At 43.7% G+C, this 17,688-nt stretch overlaps 1 protein-coding gene across 5 annotated transcripts in view; it reads left to right on the plus strand.

The window, feature by feature from the left end:
* Window positions 1-17,688, plus strand: part of POLH (DNA polymerase eta) — a 42,939-nt gene that overhangs the window by 4,585 nt on the left and 20,666 nt on the right. For 2 of the 5 annotated variants that reach the window (XM_007972446.3, XM_038006120.2), the window contains exons 2-5: window positions 976-1,116; window positions 2,271-2,405; window positions 6,472-6,689; window positions 15,009-15,178. In XM_007972446.3, the coding sequence (XP_007970637.1) occupies window positions 980-1,116; window positions 2,271-2,405; window positions 6,472-6,689; window positions 15,009-15,178 (660 nt within the window). In that variant the 5' untranslated portion in view covers window positions 976-979. Of the gene's footprint in view, window positions 1-975; window positions 1,117-2,270; window positions 2,406-6,471; window positions 6,853-15,008; window positions 15,179-17,688 lie in introns of those variants that run through there. The other 3 variants (XM_007972447.3, XM_038006119.2, XM_073006016.1) reach the window with 3 other exon arrangements.

Here is a 17,688-nt window from a genome sequence, read left to right on the forward strand (position 1 = left end):
TGAACAGACAGGCCTTGCTGAGTTTCCCCAGTCTATTAATATTAGATCATATATTTTTTCTGCAGTCACATTTCTACATGTGTGTCAGTCATGCCCATCTAATGAAGTCTCCATAAAAGGCCCAAGAGGAGAGGATTCGAAGAGCTTCTGGACAGGAACAAAAGGAGGTTCCTGGAGAGTGGTGTTCCCAGGGAGGGCATACCTTGCCATGTGTATCTCTTCAACTGTATATCCTTTATAATAAACTAATAAATGTGATTCCCTGAGTTCTGTGAGCCACTCTAGCAAATTAACCGAACCCAAAGAGGGGCTCATGAGATTCCCAGTTTATATCCAGTCAGTTAGAAGCACAGGTAAAACAAACTGTGGCTTGTGATTGACATCAGAAGTAGGGAGCAGTCTTGTGGGACTGAGCCATCAACCTGTGAGATCTGACGCTTTCTCCAGGTAGGTAATGTCAGACTTGAATTGGAGGATACCCACTTGGTGTCTGCTGCAGAATTGATTGCTTATTGGTGGGGAGAAATCCTCACACATTTGATCACAGAAGTCTACCTTGTTGATTGTTGTTGAGTGAAAGAATCTTAAAAACAAAAACTATTTTTTCCACTCAGGGTATCCCTAATGTGAAATTTGAAGTCTTCCAAAATCCAAAACATTTTTTGCACCAACACAGCCAAAGGAAATATTTATTAGAGCATTGTAGGTTTAGGATTTTTGGATTACGGATGCTTAACTGGTGATTATAATGCAAATATTGCAAAATTTGAAAAAAATGCAGTCTCAAGCACTTTGGATCCCAAGCATTTCAGATAAGGGATACTCAACCTGTATATTTAAATGCCTATTTCATTCTTGTTAGTTTCCATGCTCCCATGCTCATGGTAACTCATCAGTGAAAGAGTGGAATTACAGTTTTCCCTAGCATTTTGGATTAGGTGTTTTTCTAACTGTCCATAAAATGTTGTGTTACAGAAAAATGGCTACTGGACAGGATCGAGTGGTTGCTCTCGTGGACATGGACTGTTTTTTTGTTCAGGTGGAGCAGCGGCAGAATCCTCATTTGAGGAATAAACCTTGTGCAGTTGTACAGTACAAATCATGGAAGGGTGGTGGGTATGTATCATTGTTATTGTTACAACTATTCAACGGTAACACAGTGGCACTGTGGCAGGTCCTTTGTTGTGGTGGTGGTGCTGACAGGGTCTTTATTGTCCCGTCCAGAGTGCAGTGGCACCATCAGCTCACAGCAGCTTTTACCTGGGCTCAAGTGATCATCCCTCTTAAGCCTCCCAAGTAGTTAGAACTACAGGAGCGCCCCACCATGCCAAGCTGATTTTATTTTATTTTATTTTTTTTTGAGACGGAGTCTCGCTCTGTCGCCCAGGCTCGAGTGCCCTGGATGGATCTTGGCTCACTGCAAGCTCCGCCTCCTGGGTTCACGCCATTCTCCTGCCCCAGCCTCCTGAGTAGCTGGGACTACAAGCGCCCGCCACCTTGCCCGGCTAGTTTTTTTTTTTTTTTTTTTTTTGAGAGGGAGTCTCGCGCTGTCGCCCAGGCTGGAGTGCAGTGGCCGGATCTCAGCTCACTGCAAGCTCCGCCTCCCGGGTTTGCGCCATTCTCCTGCCTCAGCCTCCCGAGTAGCTGGGACTACAGGCGCCCACCACCTCGCCCGGCTAGTTTTTTGTATTTTTTAGTAGAGACGGGGTTTCACTGTGTTAGCCAGGATGGTCTCGATCTCCTGACCTCGTGATCCGCCCGTCTCGGCCTCCCAAAGTGCTGGGATTACAGGCTTGAGCCACCGCGCCCGGCCTTTTTTGTATTTTTTAGTAGAGACAGGGTTTCACCGTGTTAGCCAGGATGGTCTTGGTCTCCTGACCTTGTGATCCGCCCGTCTTGGCCTCCCAAAGTGCTGGGATTACAGGCTTGAGCCACCGCGCCCGGCCAAGCTGATTTTATTTTTTGAGGGGTGGGTAGAGATGGGGATTGGTTGGTGGGGCAGAGTTCACTATATTGCCCAGGCAGGTCTTGAACTCCTGGCCTCAAGCAGTCCTTCTGCTTTGGCCTCCCAAAGTGCAGGAATTGCCAGCATGAGCCACTGTGCCTGGCCCTATTTTTGAGATTTCTGAACTGCTTTGTTTTGGATTGAATGATGGCATCTGTGGTCAAAAAGTTTCTGATATGTTTATAGATTACTTGTGTTAAATGTTACTTGTTTTTGCTTGTGATCATGTAATATATTTTCTGTTTCCTTTTTTTTCTAACCTTAGAATAATTGCAGTGAGTTATGAAGCTCGTGCATTTGGGGTCACTAGAAGTATGTGGGCAGATGATGCTAAGAAGTTATGTCCAGATCTTCTACTGGCACAAGTTCGTGAGTCCCGTGGGAAAGCTAACCTCACCAAGTAAGAAAAAAACATTATTTAAGGAGACATAAAGGAGTCGAAAATAATACTCCATGAGTCTAGGAACTGGTGTTTTGAATTTGTTCCATGTAAATAACATCTGAAAAAATTCTTTTTGGTCAACCATCTTGTCTCTGTGAAATGAAAAACAGATTTTAATATTGTGTTTTGGGGACAGTTCAAAACCATTATAACATATAAGAGTTGCTGCCTTTCATATCTATTCAGTTCCTTAATTGTTCAAAATTGGTTGTTAAATTGAGACTTAATAACAATTCCCATGTTCTCCATCCAAATATCTAAAGTATTTGAAGTAATTAAATTGACTGTGAAACATAATTTTTCCAGGAAAGGCTGAGTCAAACTGACATTCTAGTACAATATCAGGAATTAGTTGCTATAATTGAACAATATCAAGGGAGATTTCTTTGTTTTTAGATTAAGCTATCTCTCTGCAAATACTAGAAGTTTCACCTTGGATTGGGGGATATGTATCAGCATAGCTAAGTCAGAGGTAGGCACAAACCCCAGCCTTTAATCTCAGCAGCTAATATGTATTGAACCTATTATCACATGCCACGCACAGTGTTAAGCTCTCTGTAGGCAATATCTCTACTAAATCTGACATCGTTATAAGGTAGGTACTAATATTACTCCCCCTTCACAGATAAGGAATCAAGTTCAGAGAAGTTAAATAATTTAAGTTAGGCTGGGGGTGGTAGCTCATGCCTATAATCCTAGCATTTAGGGAGGCTGACGTGGGCAGATCACTTGAGTCCAGGAGACCACCCTGGGCACCATGGGGAAACCCCGTCTGTAACAGAAAATACAAAAATTTGCCAGGCATGTTGGCATACACCTGCAGTCCCGGCTACTTGGGAAGCTGAGGTGAGAGGATTGCTTGAGCCTGGGAGGCAGAGGTTGCAGTGGGCCCTTATCGCACCACTGCACTCCAGTCTGGGGACAGAGTCAGACCCTGTCTCAAGAAAGAAAAAAGTTCAGACAGCTAAGTGAAAGACTGAGGATTCACATGTGTTTTTTAAGATTGTAATATCTATGTTCTCAAGATACACTGTGCTATGTGGTGTGGTATAGGAATCATGCTTTGACTCAGGACCTGAGATATTTCTGAATTCTAATTCTATGAATTAGAAGTCTAAAGGTAGAGTAGCATAGCCAGACCCACATTGGAATTATTGCTAGAAAAGAAGATAGACTTGACTGAAGATTAAGTTTTCCAGATACTCTTAAAAATGCCTTGCAGTGATTTGCTCAAGAGGCTGTGAGGAAGCACTGAAATCAAGTATTGTTTTGGAAAAACTCAAACTATGGTTTTTCTCTCCTCTCACACCACAAGAATGATCAACACAGAAGACATCTATGACTAAAAGTGTGGAAGTATTTCCCCACACACCGGTCAGCAGACACCAGCTGTATGTCCTCCCAGTCAATTCCAACACTGTCTACCTGGAGATGGCTTCAGATTCCACATGCTGAGGGCTCAGTACCACAAGAACACCCCCTCCTTCCTTTCCATCACAAGTCCAGGCTTTTAGAACGTCTGAGCAGCTGGCTTTAAGTTGGGGTTCCTACAATCCCTTCTTTGGATTAATTTGCTGAAGTGACTCACAGAACTCAGGAGAACACTTACTTATGTTTATTGGTTTATTATAAAGGATATTATGAAGGATACAGATAGGTTGGGCATGGTGGCTCACACCTGTAATCCTAGCACTTTGGGAGGCTGAGACAGGAGGATTGCTTGAGCTCAGGAGTTCGAGACCAGCCTGGGCAATATAGTAAGACCTCGTCTCTACCAAAATTTAAAAAAAAAAAAAAAAAAAGAAACACACACAAAATTAGCCAGACATGGTATCATGCAGCTCTAGTTCCAGCTACTCGGGAAGCTGAGGTGGGAGGATCACTTGAGCCCAGGAGATTGTGGTTGCAGAGAGTCATGATCAAACCGCTGTATCCAGCCTGGACAGCAGTGAGATCCTGTCAAAAAAAAACATGAAGATGAAGAGATATATAGAGCAAGGCATGTGAGAAGGGATGTGGAGCTTTCATGCCCTTCCTGGATGAGTCACCCTCCAGGAATCTCTACCGTTACAGCTGTTTGGAACCTCTCTGGACCCTGTCCTCTTGGGTTTTTAGGGAGGCTGCATTATTTACTCATGACTGATTAAACCGTTGGCCATAGGTGATCAACTTGACCTGCAGACCTCTCCTCCTCTCCCCTCCCTAGAAGTTGAAGGGGTGGGGCCAAAGGTTCCAACCCTTTAGAAGCTATTATTCAACATTAGCATACAAAAAGACAAAACTTGGGTGATTCCAAGGATTTCTGGAGTTGTATGCCGGGAAACTGGGATGAAGACCCAATATATATTTCACAATATTGCAAGTATCCTTTTCTGGCTTTGTACGTGAGCATATTGCTCTTTCTTTTTTCTTTTTTTTTTTTTGTGAGGGGGGGATGGAGTTTCACTCTTGTTGCCCAGGCTTAGGGTCCAATGGTGTGATCTCGGCTCACTACAACCTCCGCCTCTTGGGTTCAAGTGATTCTCCTGCCTCAGCCTCCCGAATATCTGGGATTACAGTCATGTGCCACCACGCCAGCTAATTTTGTATTTTTAGTATAAACGGGGTTTCTCCATGTTGGTCAGGCTGGTCTTGAACTCCTGACCTACCCACCTCTGCTTTCCAAAGTGCTGGGATTACAGGTGTGAGCCGCCGTGCCTGGTCTTGCTCTTTATTTTCTTTGAGGCCTATCTTCTTCCTGGCTCAAATAATGATTTAAAAAAAAAAAAGTCAAGTGTTTCTCTAATTTGAGAATGTTTTAGAATAATGATTATACTAGTTTTTATGGGTGTCATGGTGAAGAGGTACCAGTGTTTTCATTTTTATGGTAAATGTAAATTCAATAGGAACAAAGAACTGGACACTACAAAGCAGGTCCAAACCAAAGCAAAGAAAATATCTGTATAGTGGCCGGGTGCAGTGGCTCATGCTTGTAATCCCAGCACTTTGGGAGGCCAAGATGGGAGGATCACCTGAGGTCAGGAATTCAAGATCAGCCTGGCCCACATGGTGAAACCCCATCTCTACTAAAAATATAAAAAAATTCGCCGGGCATGGTGGCAGGCGCCTGTAATCCCAGCTACTTGGGAGGCTGAGGCAGGAGAATCACTTGAACCCAGGAGGCGGAGGTTGCAGTGAGGCCAGATCCTGCTATTGCACTCCAGCATGGGGGACAAGAGCGAGACTTCATCTCAAAAAAAAAAAGAAAAGAACAAAATACCTGTATATTGTCACAGAAAACTAGCTATACAGGCAGAAGAGCTGCTTATTAAAGTTTGAATAGAAGACATATGGTGAGATTGGTATGTATACCCTGAGGAGGGTTGTCTGCCCACCCAGACATATCACCACATTCTAGGTGCTTATCTTCAATTTGATAATTTGAATATTAGTATATCCATAAATGGTTGGTTAAGGCATGTGTGTGTATGTGGTGATGACCAGTTTACATGTTAACCAAACTCACCGTTGACTGAAGTATAAAATCCATATGCCAGTTTGTTAATTTATGGTGAGAAATATCCTGGGGAAGACCATATGCTCTGGTTCACTGATCAGTGCAGTGTTCCATGTAAATCACCCTTTTTTTTTTTTGAGACAAAATTAGAAGCAGAAGATTTCTTGGTGGATATATGAAAATAAAAAGAATAGGTGATCACAGTAATACACAAATGTGAGGCATTTCTTTATTTTTTATAGAGTTCCTTGTCATATAGATGTGTTCATAGTCTGAATGCTTTCTACCTTGGTAGTTCTGGCATTGTGCTAAAAATGTTTGCCTCCATGGTTCTTCCTTTTCCATGCTTCTGTTATTGACCATCTGCCTGCCTGTTGACCCTTTCAGTTACTACTTTCTAGTCTCTGTTAAGCCACATGTCTCTTGATTATGTGTATTATTGTTCATTATGGCAGGGTGGGAGTGGAGCAGACAATCTCAAGGTTGCCTCTGTTTATTGCCTGCATGAATGATCCTTACGCTTCTTAGGTACCGGGAAGCCAGTGTTGAAGTGATGGAGATAATGTCGCGTTTTGCTGTGATTGAACGTGCCAGCATTGATGAGGCTTACGTAGATCTGACCAGTGCTGTACAAAAGAGACTACAAAAGCTACAAGGTCAGCCTATCTCAGCAGACTTGTTGCCAAGCACTTACATTGAAGGGTTGCCCCAAGGCCCTACAACAGCAGAAGAGACTGTTCAGAAAGGTACTTCCATAACATCATATTGCTTCTGCTTCCTGCCTTTGGAACCTGCTTTGCTTGGTCATGCTGATTCTCCATGGAATAATTGAAAGGAAACTTAAACTACAGCCTGAATGAATCACAAGGACTCACATGGAAGCATATACAAATTTTCTTATCTTTCCAGGTATATGGCTGTTGAGAAGCTGTGAAATCTGTATGAAAGTAAATTTCTCTTTTAGATATAACTAGGGCAGGTTAGTGTTATCAGTAGAAGGCAGAGGCCTGGCGCGGTGGTTCACGCCTGTAATCCCAGCACTTTGGGAGGCTAAAGTGGGTGGATCATGAGGTCAGGAGTTCAAGACCAACCTGGCAGCATGGTGAAACCCCATCTCTACTAAAATGCAAAAATTAGCTGGGCATGGTGGTGCGTGCCTGTAATCCGCTACTCAGGAGGCTGAGGCAGGAGAATTGCTTGAACCAGGACCCAGGAGGCAGAGGTTGCGGTGAGCCGAGATCTCACCACTGCACTCCAGCCCAGGCTACAGAGGGAGACTCCATCTCAAAAAACAAAAAAATCAATAGAAGGCTGACTGAGCACTTTGTCATTGGTGGCTTAATTTTTATTATTGTAAGTTAGTGTCTTGGTTAACTCATATATAAGAAGGGTGAGCTTTTTAAAGGGGAACCTCAGGTATAGGGAGTTGAGTGATTCAAAATTTCTACTCACTTCTTAGCACATTATTACATGGGCTGCACAAGGCCTTTCTCATTGTATTTTGCTACTTTTACCCTTCATAGTGATTTTCCCACTCCCTCTGTACCCCACTCACCCTCTTGTACCCACTGATATACTTGATATATCTTAGATGTGTATATATCTCTTCTCTTCTCTTCTCTTCTCTTCTCTTCTCTTCTCTTCTCTTCTCTTCTCTTCTCTTCTCTTCTCTCTCTTCTCATTTTGAGATGGAGCGTCACTCTCGCCCTGGCTGGAGTGCAGTGGCATGATCTCAGCTCACTGCAACCTCCACCTGCATGGTTCAAGCAGTTCTCCTGCCTCAGTCTCCGGAGTATTTGGGATTACAGGCATGTACCGCCAAGCCCGGCTAATTTTTGTATTTTTCATAGACACAGGGTTTCATCATGTTGACCAGGCAGATCTCGAACTCCTGACCTCAAATGATCCACCCGCCTCGGCCTCCCAAAGTGCTGGGATTATAGGCGTAAGCCACCGCACCCGGCCTATATCTTTATAAGTTACCCAGTATTGTTTTGTGTATGTGCTTTTTAGTTACAAGATGATTTTGTGCTGTTAATAGATCTCATTCTTTTTCTTAAGTTTCCCTCAGTAGTGACCTTAGAAATCTCTCCATGTGGCTGTATTTATTTGTAATTGATGGCTTCGATGGCTGTTACTTGCAGCATAATCCATGATATGGATCCACCATGTTTACAGACCATTTTCCCTGGTGATGAATTCATTGATTGCTTCTAATGTCCTACTGTAACAGTTTACATTCCCCCTAGGAGTACATAAAAGTTCCTGTTTCCCCCATATTCTCAACAACTCATATCATCTAATGTTTAAAAATAGGCCGAGCGTGGTGGCTCAAGCCTGTAATCCCAGCACTTTGGGAGGCCGAGACGGGCGGATCACGAGGTCAGGAGATTGAGACCATCCTGGCTAACACGGTGAAACCCCGTCTCTACTAAAAAAAATACAAAAAAATAGCCGGGCGAGGTGGCGGACGCCTGTAGTCCCAGCTACTCGGGAGGCTGAGGCAGGAGAATGGTGTGAACCTGGGAGGCGGAGCTTGCAGTGAGCCGAGATCGCGCCACTACACTCCAGCCTGGGCGACAGAGTGAGACTCCATCTCAAAAAAAAAAAAAAAAAAAAAGTTTTTTGCTGGCCAGGCGCAGTGGCTTATGCCTATAATCCCAGCACTTTGGGAGGCTGAGGCAGGTGAATCACGAGGTCAGGAGATTGAGACCATCCTGGCTAACATGGTGAAACCCCGTCTCTACTAAAAATACAAAAAAAATTCGCCTGGCGTGGTGGTGGGCGCTCGTAGTCCCAGCTACTTGGGAGGCTGAGGCAGGAGAGTGGCATGAACCCAGGAGGCGGAGCTTGCAGTGAGCTGAGATCGCGCCACTGCACTCCAGCCTGGACGATAGAGTGAGACTCTGTCTCAAAAAAATAAATAAATAAATAAATAATTGCCAATATAATGTTTGTTTGTTTTGCTTTAATTTACATTTCTGTGATTACTAATTGAGATTGAAGATCTTTTCATACACTTGTAAGCCAGCTGAGTTTCTGCTTCTGTGATTTACGTATTTATAATCTTTGTCCATTTTTCCATGACAAATGGTAAAATTATTTATTTTTTGATTTGCAAGAGTTCCTTGTATATCCTATCCTAATTATTAGTTCCTTGTCTTTTTTTTTTTTTTTTTGGAGATGGAAGTCTCACTATGTTGCCCTGGCTAGTGTGCAGTGGCTATCAGTGGCTATTCACAGGTGTGTAATTATGGCTCCACTGCAGCCTTGAACTCCTGGGCTCAAACAGTCCTCCCACCTCAGCCTGCAGAGTAGCTGGAACTACAGGTATGCACCATCATGCCTGGCTAATTTTAAAATTTTTTGTAGAGACAGGATCTCACTATGTTGCCCAGGCTTTTATTTTCTTTTTTTTCTTTTTTTTTTTTTTGAGACGGAGTCTCGCTCTGTCGCCCAGGCTGGAGTGCAGTGGCCGATCTCAGCTCACTGCAAGCTCCGCCTCCCTGGTTTACGCCATTCTCCTGCCTCAGCCTCCTGAGTAGCTGGGACTACAGGCGCCCGCCACCGCGCCCGGCTAGTTTTTTGTATTTTTTAGTAGAGACGGGGTTTCACCATGTTAGCCAGGATGGTCTCGATCTCCTGACCTCGTGATCCGCCCGTCTCGGCCTCCCAAAGTGCTAGGATTACAGGCTTGAGCCACCGCGCCCGGCCAACCAGGCTTTTATTTTCTACTTGGATATTGATGTGTTAGGAAATGATAAATGGGTTTTTTTTAATAAATTCATTTTTTACTTTATCTATCTGAAAAAAACTTGTGGTACAATCTGTATGAAGTGTTTTAATAACATGTACTTGAAGGTTAATTTTTTTTTTCTTATATTTGAATAGAATTAGAACAATAAAAACTTGCTTTTGTGGCCGGGCACAGTGGCTCACGCCTATAATCCAAGCACTTTGGGAGGCTGAGGTGGGTGGATCACGAGGTCAGGAGTTCAAGACCAGCCTGGCCAAGATGGTGAAACTTCGTCTTTACGAAAAATACAAAAAAATTAGCTGGGCGTGGTGGCACGCGCCTGTAATCCCAGCTATTTGGATGGCTGAAGCAGAGAATTCCTTAAACCCAGGAAGCAGAGGTTGCAGTGAGCCGAGATCGCACCACTGGACTCCAACCTGAGTGACAGAGCAAGACTCCATCTAAAAAAAAAAAAAAAAACTGCTTTTGTGATAATGTTAGATTATGATAGTCCTAGATTCCAGGTCTAAGAATTTGCATAAGAATGAGGGTTTTTTGTTTTGTTTTTCTTTGAGACGGAGCCACTCTATCACCCAGGCTGGAGTGCAGTGGCGCAATGTCGGCTCACTGCAACCTCCGCCAGAATGAGGTCTTTTTTTTAATTGAATATTATGAAATTCAGTTGTATGCCCCCAGAGCAAATAATTCTGCATAAGTTTCATGTTTTGGCTGGGCGTGGTGGCTCACACCTGTAATCCCAGCACTTTGGGAGGCCGAGGCTGGTGGATCACCTGCAGTCAGGAGTTCGAGACCAGCCTGGCCAACATGGTAAAACCCTATCTCTACTAAAAATACAAAAATTAGCCAGGCACGGTGGCAGGTGCCTGTAATCCCAGCTACTTAGGAGGCTGAGGCAGGAGAATCACTTGAGTCCAGGAGGCGGAGGGTGCAGTGAGCCGAGATCACACCACTGCACTCCAACCTGGGCGGCGACAGAGCAAGACTCTCTCAAAAAAAAAAAAAAAGATGTAAGATGTAAACTTTGCTTTTGCTGCTGAACAATTGTATGATATGCCTTTAATGTGTTTTGCAGAAGGGTGGTAGTAAAACTGCCCAGGGAAGCTTGTGACTTAAGGAATTATTTTATTTTCTGATCCTGATAATGCAAACCATGTCAAGCTAGAGGCTGCAGATCCTTTAGTTCTTTGGACAAAATATGATGGACAATAAAGATGTGCCGCTTATAAAGGAAGCAAAATCATGGCACATAAGCTTTTGATATTTGATATTTTATTATTCTGGGACCAGAGTCAGAAGTTTAATTATCATAAGAAAGGTGTTCTTTGGTCTTACCTTTCTGTACCACATCTTATTATATAACTTTCTTTTTTTTAATTTCCATGTGCAACACTGATTTTTTGGTTTCACCCAGGCTGGAATGCAGTTGTGAGATCTTGGCACACTGCAGCCTCCACCTCCGGGGTTCAAGTGATTCTCATGCCTCAACCTCCTGAGTAGCTGGGGTTGTAGGCATTTGCCACCATGCTGGCTAAATTAAAATGGTCCAGAAAGTCACACAATTACAATAAATTATTCATATTTTTATTTCCCAAAGCTAATATATACTAGTATAAGTTGTTTTAAATGATGGGTGTTTTAATAGTATTTATTGTTCTTAATATATGCAAGCCTTGGTGTTTCAGGAAAATAGATAATTTAAAAAAAAAAATGCGCAAGCCACTGTGCTGAGGAACTTTATTTTAAAAAACTACCTTTTGGCCTTGCACGGTGGCTCATGCCTATAATCCCAGCACTTTGGGAGCCCTTGAGATCAGGAGTTTAAGACCAGCCTGGCCAGCATGGTGAAATCCCATCTCTACTAAAAATACGAAAATTAGCTGGGCCTGGAGGTGCACAGCTATAGTCCCAGCTACTCAGGAGGCTGAGGCAGGATAATTGCTTGAACCTGGGAAGTGGAGGTTGCAGTGAGCTGAGATCGTTCCACTACAGTCTAGCCTGGGCAGCAGAGCAACTCTGTCTCAAAAAAAAATAAAAATTAATAAACTATCTTTTAATCCTCATAACAGCTATATGAAGTGCAGTTTGTAGACAAGGAAACTGAAGCTTAGAGAATTATGTAACTTGTCCGAAGTCATATGGTCAGTAGGTTATGAAGCCAATATTTGAACCTTGCTTGACTGCAGAATGTTCTTTTAACAATTATGCTCTACTTCTTATGATCATACATGGTGGCTCATGCCTGTAATCCCCATCACTTTGTGAGGCCAAGGCTGGGGGCTGGGGAGATGGGGGGCACATGGGGGGGTTGCTTGAGTCCAGGAGTTTGAGACCATCCTTGGTGACATGGTGAAACCCCATCTCTACAAAAAATACAAATTAGCTGGACGTGGTGGCATCTGCCTGTAGTCCTAGCTACTTGGGAGGCTGAGGTAGGAGGATTGCTTGAGCTCAGGAGGCAGAGATTGCCCCGCCAAAAGACAGGGTTTTTTAAAGGTTTTTTTTCTTTTTTGAGGGGGAGTCTCGCTCAGCTCACTGCAACCTCCGCCTCCCAGGTTCAAGCAATTCTCCTGTCTCAACCTCCTGAGTAGCTGGGATTACAGGTGTGCACCACCATGCCTGGCTAATTTTTGTATTTGTATTTTTAGTAGAGACGGGGTTTTACCATGGTGGTCGGACTGGTCTCAAACTCCTGACCTCGTGATCTGCCCGCCTTAGCCTCCCAAAGTGCTGGAATTACAGATGTGAACCACCACGCATGGCCCAAAAGATAGTTTTTAAAAATAAAGTTCCTTGGCCTGGCACGGTGGCTCACGCCTGTAATCCCAGCACTTTGGGAGGCCGAGGAGGGTGGATCACAAGGTCAGGAGATCGAGACCATCCTGGCTAACATGGTGAAACCCTGTCTCTACTAAAAAAAATACAAAAAAAATTAGCTGGGAATGGTGGCAGGCACCTGTAGTCCCAGCTACTTGGGAGGCTGAGGCAGGAGAATGGTGTGGACCCGGGAAGCAAAGCTTGCAGTGAGCCAAGATCACACCACTGCACTCCAGCCTGGACAACAGAGCGACACTCAAAAAATAAAGTTCCTCAGCACAATGGCTTGCGTGTATTTTTCTTTTCTTTTTTTTTTATTATCTATTTCCCTGAAACACCAAGGCTTGCACATATTAAGAGCAATAAATACTTTTAAAACATCCATCATTTAAAATAGTGTATACTAGTATATATTAGTGAGCCAAGATCATGCCACTACACTCTAACCTGGATGACAGTGTGACTGTGTCTTAAAAAATATAACAATTATGTCTACTTCCTTTTACAGATAAAAGGTTAAGGACTTTAATGTGGTACTTGGAAGCTAGCTAGAATAGTTGAAGGAGAGGACTTCGTGATAGATAAACTTGCAATAAACCCTAAAATATAGATGTGTTTAAGCAAAGGAAAGAACAGAGTTGAGTAGTAAGAGCTTGCCGGGTACGGTGGCTCAGGCCTGTAATCCTGGCACTTTGGGAGTCCGAGGTGGGCAGATCACGAGGTCAGGAGATTGACACCATTCTGGCTAACATGGTGAAACCCCATCTCTACTAAAAATACAAAAAATTAGCCGGGCGTGGTGGTGGGCACCTGTAGTCCCAGCTACTCGGGAGGCTGAGGCGGGAGAATGGCGTGTACCTGGCAGGCAGAACTTGCAGTGAGCTGAGATCGTGCTACTGCACTCCAGCCTGGGCAACAGAGCGAGACTTGGTATCAAAAAAAAAAAAAAAAGAATAAAGAAAACCTGAATAAAATAGGGTGGTGGGGTGGGTTGCAATGGATATGTGAAATATTTTAAAGTAGCCTTTGTTGACTAAAATGCCTGCATAATGAGGAATGAAAGAAAATAAGCCAATATTAATGTGGGTTTTAAGCCCTTAATAGAAATAGGGAGTTGGTTGGGAAAGAACATTTGAAAAGGAAGACAAAGTTTGATTTTAGTTATGTTTAGTTGGAAACTATAATTAAAAATTCATGGGGCCGGGCACGGTGGCTCAAGCCTGTAATCCCAGCACTTTGGGAGGCCGAGACGGGCGGATCACTAGGTCAGGCGATCGAGACCATCCTGGCTAACACGGTGAAACCCCGTCTCTACTAAAAAATACAAAAAACTAGCCGGGCGAGGTGGCGGGCGCCTGTAGTCCCAGCTACTTGGGAGGCTGAGCAGGAGAATGGTGGGAACCCAGGAGGCGGAGCTTGCAGTGAGCTGAGATCTGGCCACGACACTCCAGCCTGGGTGACAGAGCGAGACTCCGTCTCAAAAAAACAAAACAAAACAAAAATTCAAGAAAAGTTCTTCTGTAGGCAGTCAGGAAAAGTTCGTCTGTAGGGAGGCAGAGCTGAGGGATTAGAGTGTAAGTTTGGGGATAAAGATTTGTATGTACTCAGCATAAGATATTTTCAAGGTCCTAAGTCCCAAGCAACATCTAACTTAAAACAGCTTGTCAGGGAAATAAATCTAGTGCCTCGGAGTGGATTTTAAGTTACTCAGCTGGAATCCACCTCTAAAAACATGTAAATGTTAAAAAGCTTGTATTGAAGCTTGAGTTAATTGTGAATATTTTCTAATTGAAAAAAAATTTCTTGGAGATGTTCAAGTAGTTAAATATGGTAGGAGAAAGAAAATTCAAGACAACTGGGGAGATAAATGTGTTTTCATTACATTCATTCATTTATTTATTTATTTATTTATTTATTTATTTATTTATTTATTTATTTTGAGATGTAGTCTTGCTCTGTCGCCCAGGCTGGAGTGCAGCGGCACAATCTCGGCTCACTGCAACCTCCGCCTCCTGGTTTCAAGCGAATCTCCTGCCTCAGCCTCCCTCTTGAGTAGCTGTGATTATAGGCCTGCACCACCATGCCAAGCTAATTTTGTATTTTTAGTAGAGATGGGGTTTTGCCATGTTGGCCAGACTGGTCTTAAACTCCTGACCTCAGTTGATCCACCCACCTTGGTCTCCCAAAGTGCTGGCAATACAGGCGTGAGCCACCGTGCCTGGCTGAAAATGTGTTTTAAAATCATTGCTCGTGAAAGATGATATTAATACAAAATATTTGTTGTACAAAAAATTCAGCCTATGCTGAAGCTAAGCTGCGGGAATCACTCTGAAGGAGAAATTGATCTCTCTCATAGTCTTCTAAACTGGATGCCATTTTTTTGTGAAAACTTATATGTCTAAATACCTGTAATCTAAGTATTTCTACATTAGATAGCACAATTAAATAAATCATTTTTTTAAATGTCTAAATGTGACTTCTTAATTCATTTCAGAAGGGATGCGAAAACAAGGCTTATTTCAATGGCTCGATTCTCTTCAGCTTGATAACCTCACCTCTCCAGACCTGCAGCTCACCGTGGGAGCAGTGATTGTGGAGGAAATGAGAGCAGCCATAGAGAGGGAGACTGGTTTTCAGTGTTCAGCTGGAATTTCACACAATAAGGTGAAGGCTAATAGTAGATTTCAAAGAGAAGCGTTGATATCCTTAGTCAAATACAGCAGGGACAGTGGGACATTTAAATTATTATTATTATTATTATTATTTTTTTTTTTTTTTTTTTTTTTTTTGAGACGGAGTCTCGCTCTGTCGCCCAGGCTGGAGTGCAGTGGCCGGATCTCAGCTCACTGCAAGCTCCGCCTCCCGGGTTCCGGTCATTCTCCTGCCTCAGCCTCCCGAGTAGCTGGGACTACAGGCGCCCGCCACCTCGCCCGGCTAGTTTTTTGTATTTTTTAGTAGAAACGGGGTTTCACCCTGTTAGCCAGGATGGTCTCGATCTCCTGACCTCGTGATCCGCCCGCCTCGGCCTCCCAAAGTGCTGGGATTACAGGCTTGAGCCACCGCGCCCGGCCGGACATTTAAATTATTACACATAGGCCGGGTGTAGTCGCACACACCTATGTGGGCAGATCGCGTGAGCCCAGGAGTTGAAGAGCAGCCTGGGGAGCATGTTGAAACCCAATCTCTACAAAAAATTAGCCGGGTGTGGTCGTGTGCACCTACAGGAGGCTGAGGTGGGAAGATCAGCTGAGTCCAGGAGGTTGAAGCTGCAGTGAGCCGAAATCATACCACTGCACTTCAGCTTGGGCGATTACACATATACTTTGAATGGATTTCTGTTTAAAATTCATGTTGAGGCCCAAATCAAAGCATAAGTAATTCTTTAACATGGAAATGGACATTAAATATGTACTTTCCTAAGAAGCAAGCTGAAGGCCTGGCGTGGGGGCTCATGCCTATCGTCCCAGCACTTTGGGAGGCTGAGGCAGGTGGATCACCTGAGGTCAGGAGTTCGAGAGCAGCCTGACCAATATGGGAAAGCACCATCTCTACTAAAAATAAAAAAGTAAATTAATTAATTAACCAGACGTGGTGGCGTGCACCTGTAGTCCCAGCTACTCGGGAGGCTGAGGCAGGAGAATTGCTTGGACCTGGGAGGCGGAGGTTCCAGTGAGCCAAGATTGTGCCACTGCACTCCAGCCTGGGCGACAAAGCAAAGACTCCATCTCAAAAAAAAAAGAAAAAAGAAAAATTACAGCTAATGCTTATTTATGCAGTGACATCTAAATGACAGTTGGCCCTCTGTATGTGCAAGTTTCATATCTGGGGATTCAACCACCCATAGATCAAAAATACATATATTTTTTAAATTAAAAGGCCCAATACAACAATTCAAAATTATAAAAATTAAAAAACAAGTCCAGGCACAATGGCTCACACCTGTAATCCCAGCACTTTGGGAGGCCAAGGCAGGCAGATCACCTGAACCGAGGAGTTTGAGACCAGCCTGGGCAACATGACAAAACCCATCTCTCCCAAAAATACAAAAAAATTAGCTGGATGTGGTGGCACACACCTGTAGTCTCAGATGCTTTGGGGACTGAGGCACGATAATTGGTTGAACCTTGGAGGTGGAGGTTGCCGTGAACTGAGATCGCACCATTGCATTCCAGCCTGGGCAACAGAGTGAGACTCTGTCTTAAAAAAAAAGAAAAAAAAAAAGAAAAGCCCAGTGCAGTGGCTTTTGCCTTTAATGCCAGCACTTTGGGATGCCGAGGCAGGTGGATCATGGGGTCAGGAGTTCGAGACCAGCCTGGCCAACATGGTGAAACCCTGTCTCTACTAAAAATACAAAAATTAGCTGGGTGTGGTAGTGGTCACCTGTAAAAAATCCCAGCTACTCGGGAATCTGAGGCAGAAGAATTGTTTGAACCCGGGAGGCATGGGTTACAGTAAACCGTGATCATGCCATTGCACTCCAGCCATTGCACTCTTGGGTAACAAGAGCAAGACTCCATCTCAAAAAAAAAGAAAAGAAAAACCAATACACTGTAAGAGCAGTTTATATAGCATTTACATTGTACGTTATAGGTGTTATAAGTAATTAAAGATGATTTAAAGTATGCAGAAGGACATACAAAGGTTATATGCAAATACTACACCATTTTATATTATGGGAGTTGTGCATTTTATATACGGGACTTGGGATTTTGGCATTCACTGGGGGTCTTAGGACCAATCTCCTGCAGATATTGAGAGATGACAGTATTTCCTTAATGACTGAACTGTCTGTGGAAAAAAGGAAGCTAGTCTTTGAACTTATATATGTTAATCTATTTCTATTATTTTCACTTGCTGAATTTTTATTATTTTTATTTATTTATTTTTTTGAGATGGAGTCTCGCCCTGTTGCCCAGGCTGGAGTACAGTGGCCTGATCTCAGCTCACTGCAGCCTCTGCCTCCCGGGTTCAGGTGATTCTCCTGCCTCAGCCTCCCGAATAGCTGGGATTACAGGTGCACACCACCATGACCGGCTAATTTTTCTATTTTTACTGGAGACAGGGTTTCACCATATTGGCCAGGCTGGTCTGGAACTCCTGACCTCAAGTGATCCACCCACCTCGGCCTCCCAAAGTGCTGGGATTACAGGCGTGAGTCACCGTGCCCAGCCAGT

Source organism: Chlorocebus sabaeus, chromosome 17 (assembly GCF_047675955.1).
Source record: "Chlorocebus sabaeus isolate Y175 chromosome 17, mChlSab1.0.hap1, whole genome shotgun sequence".
Lineage (NCBI taxonomy): Eukaryota > Metazoa > Chordata > Mammalia > Primates > Cercopithecidae > Chlorocebus > Chlorocebus sabaeus.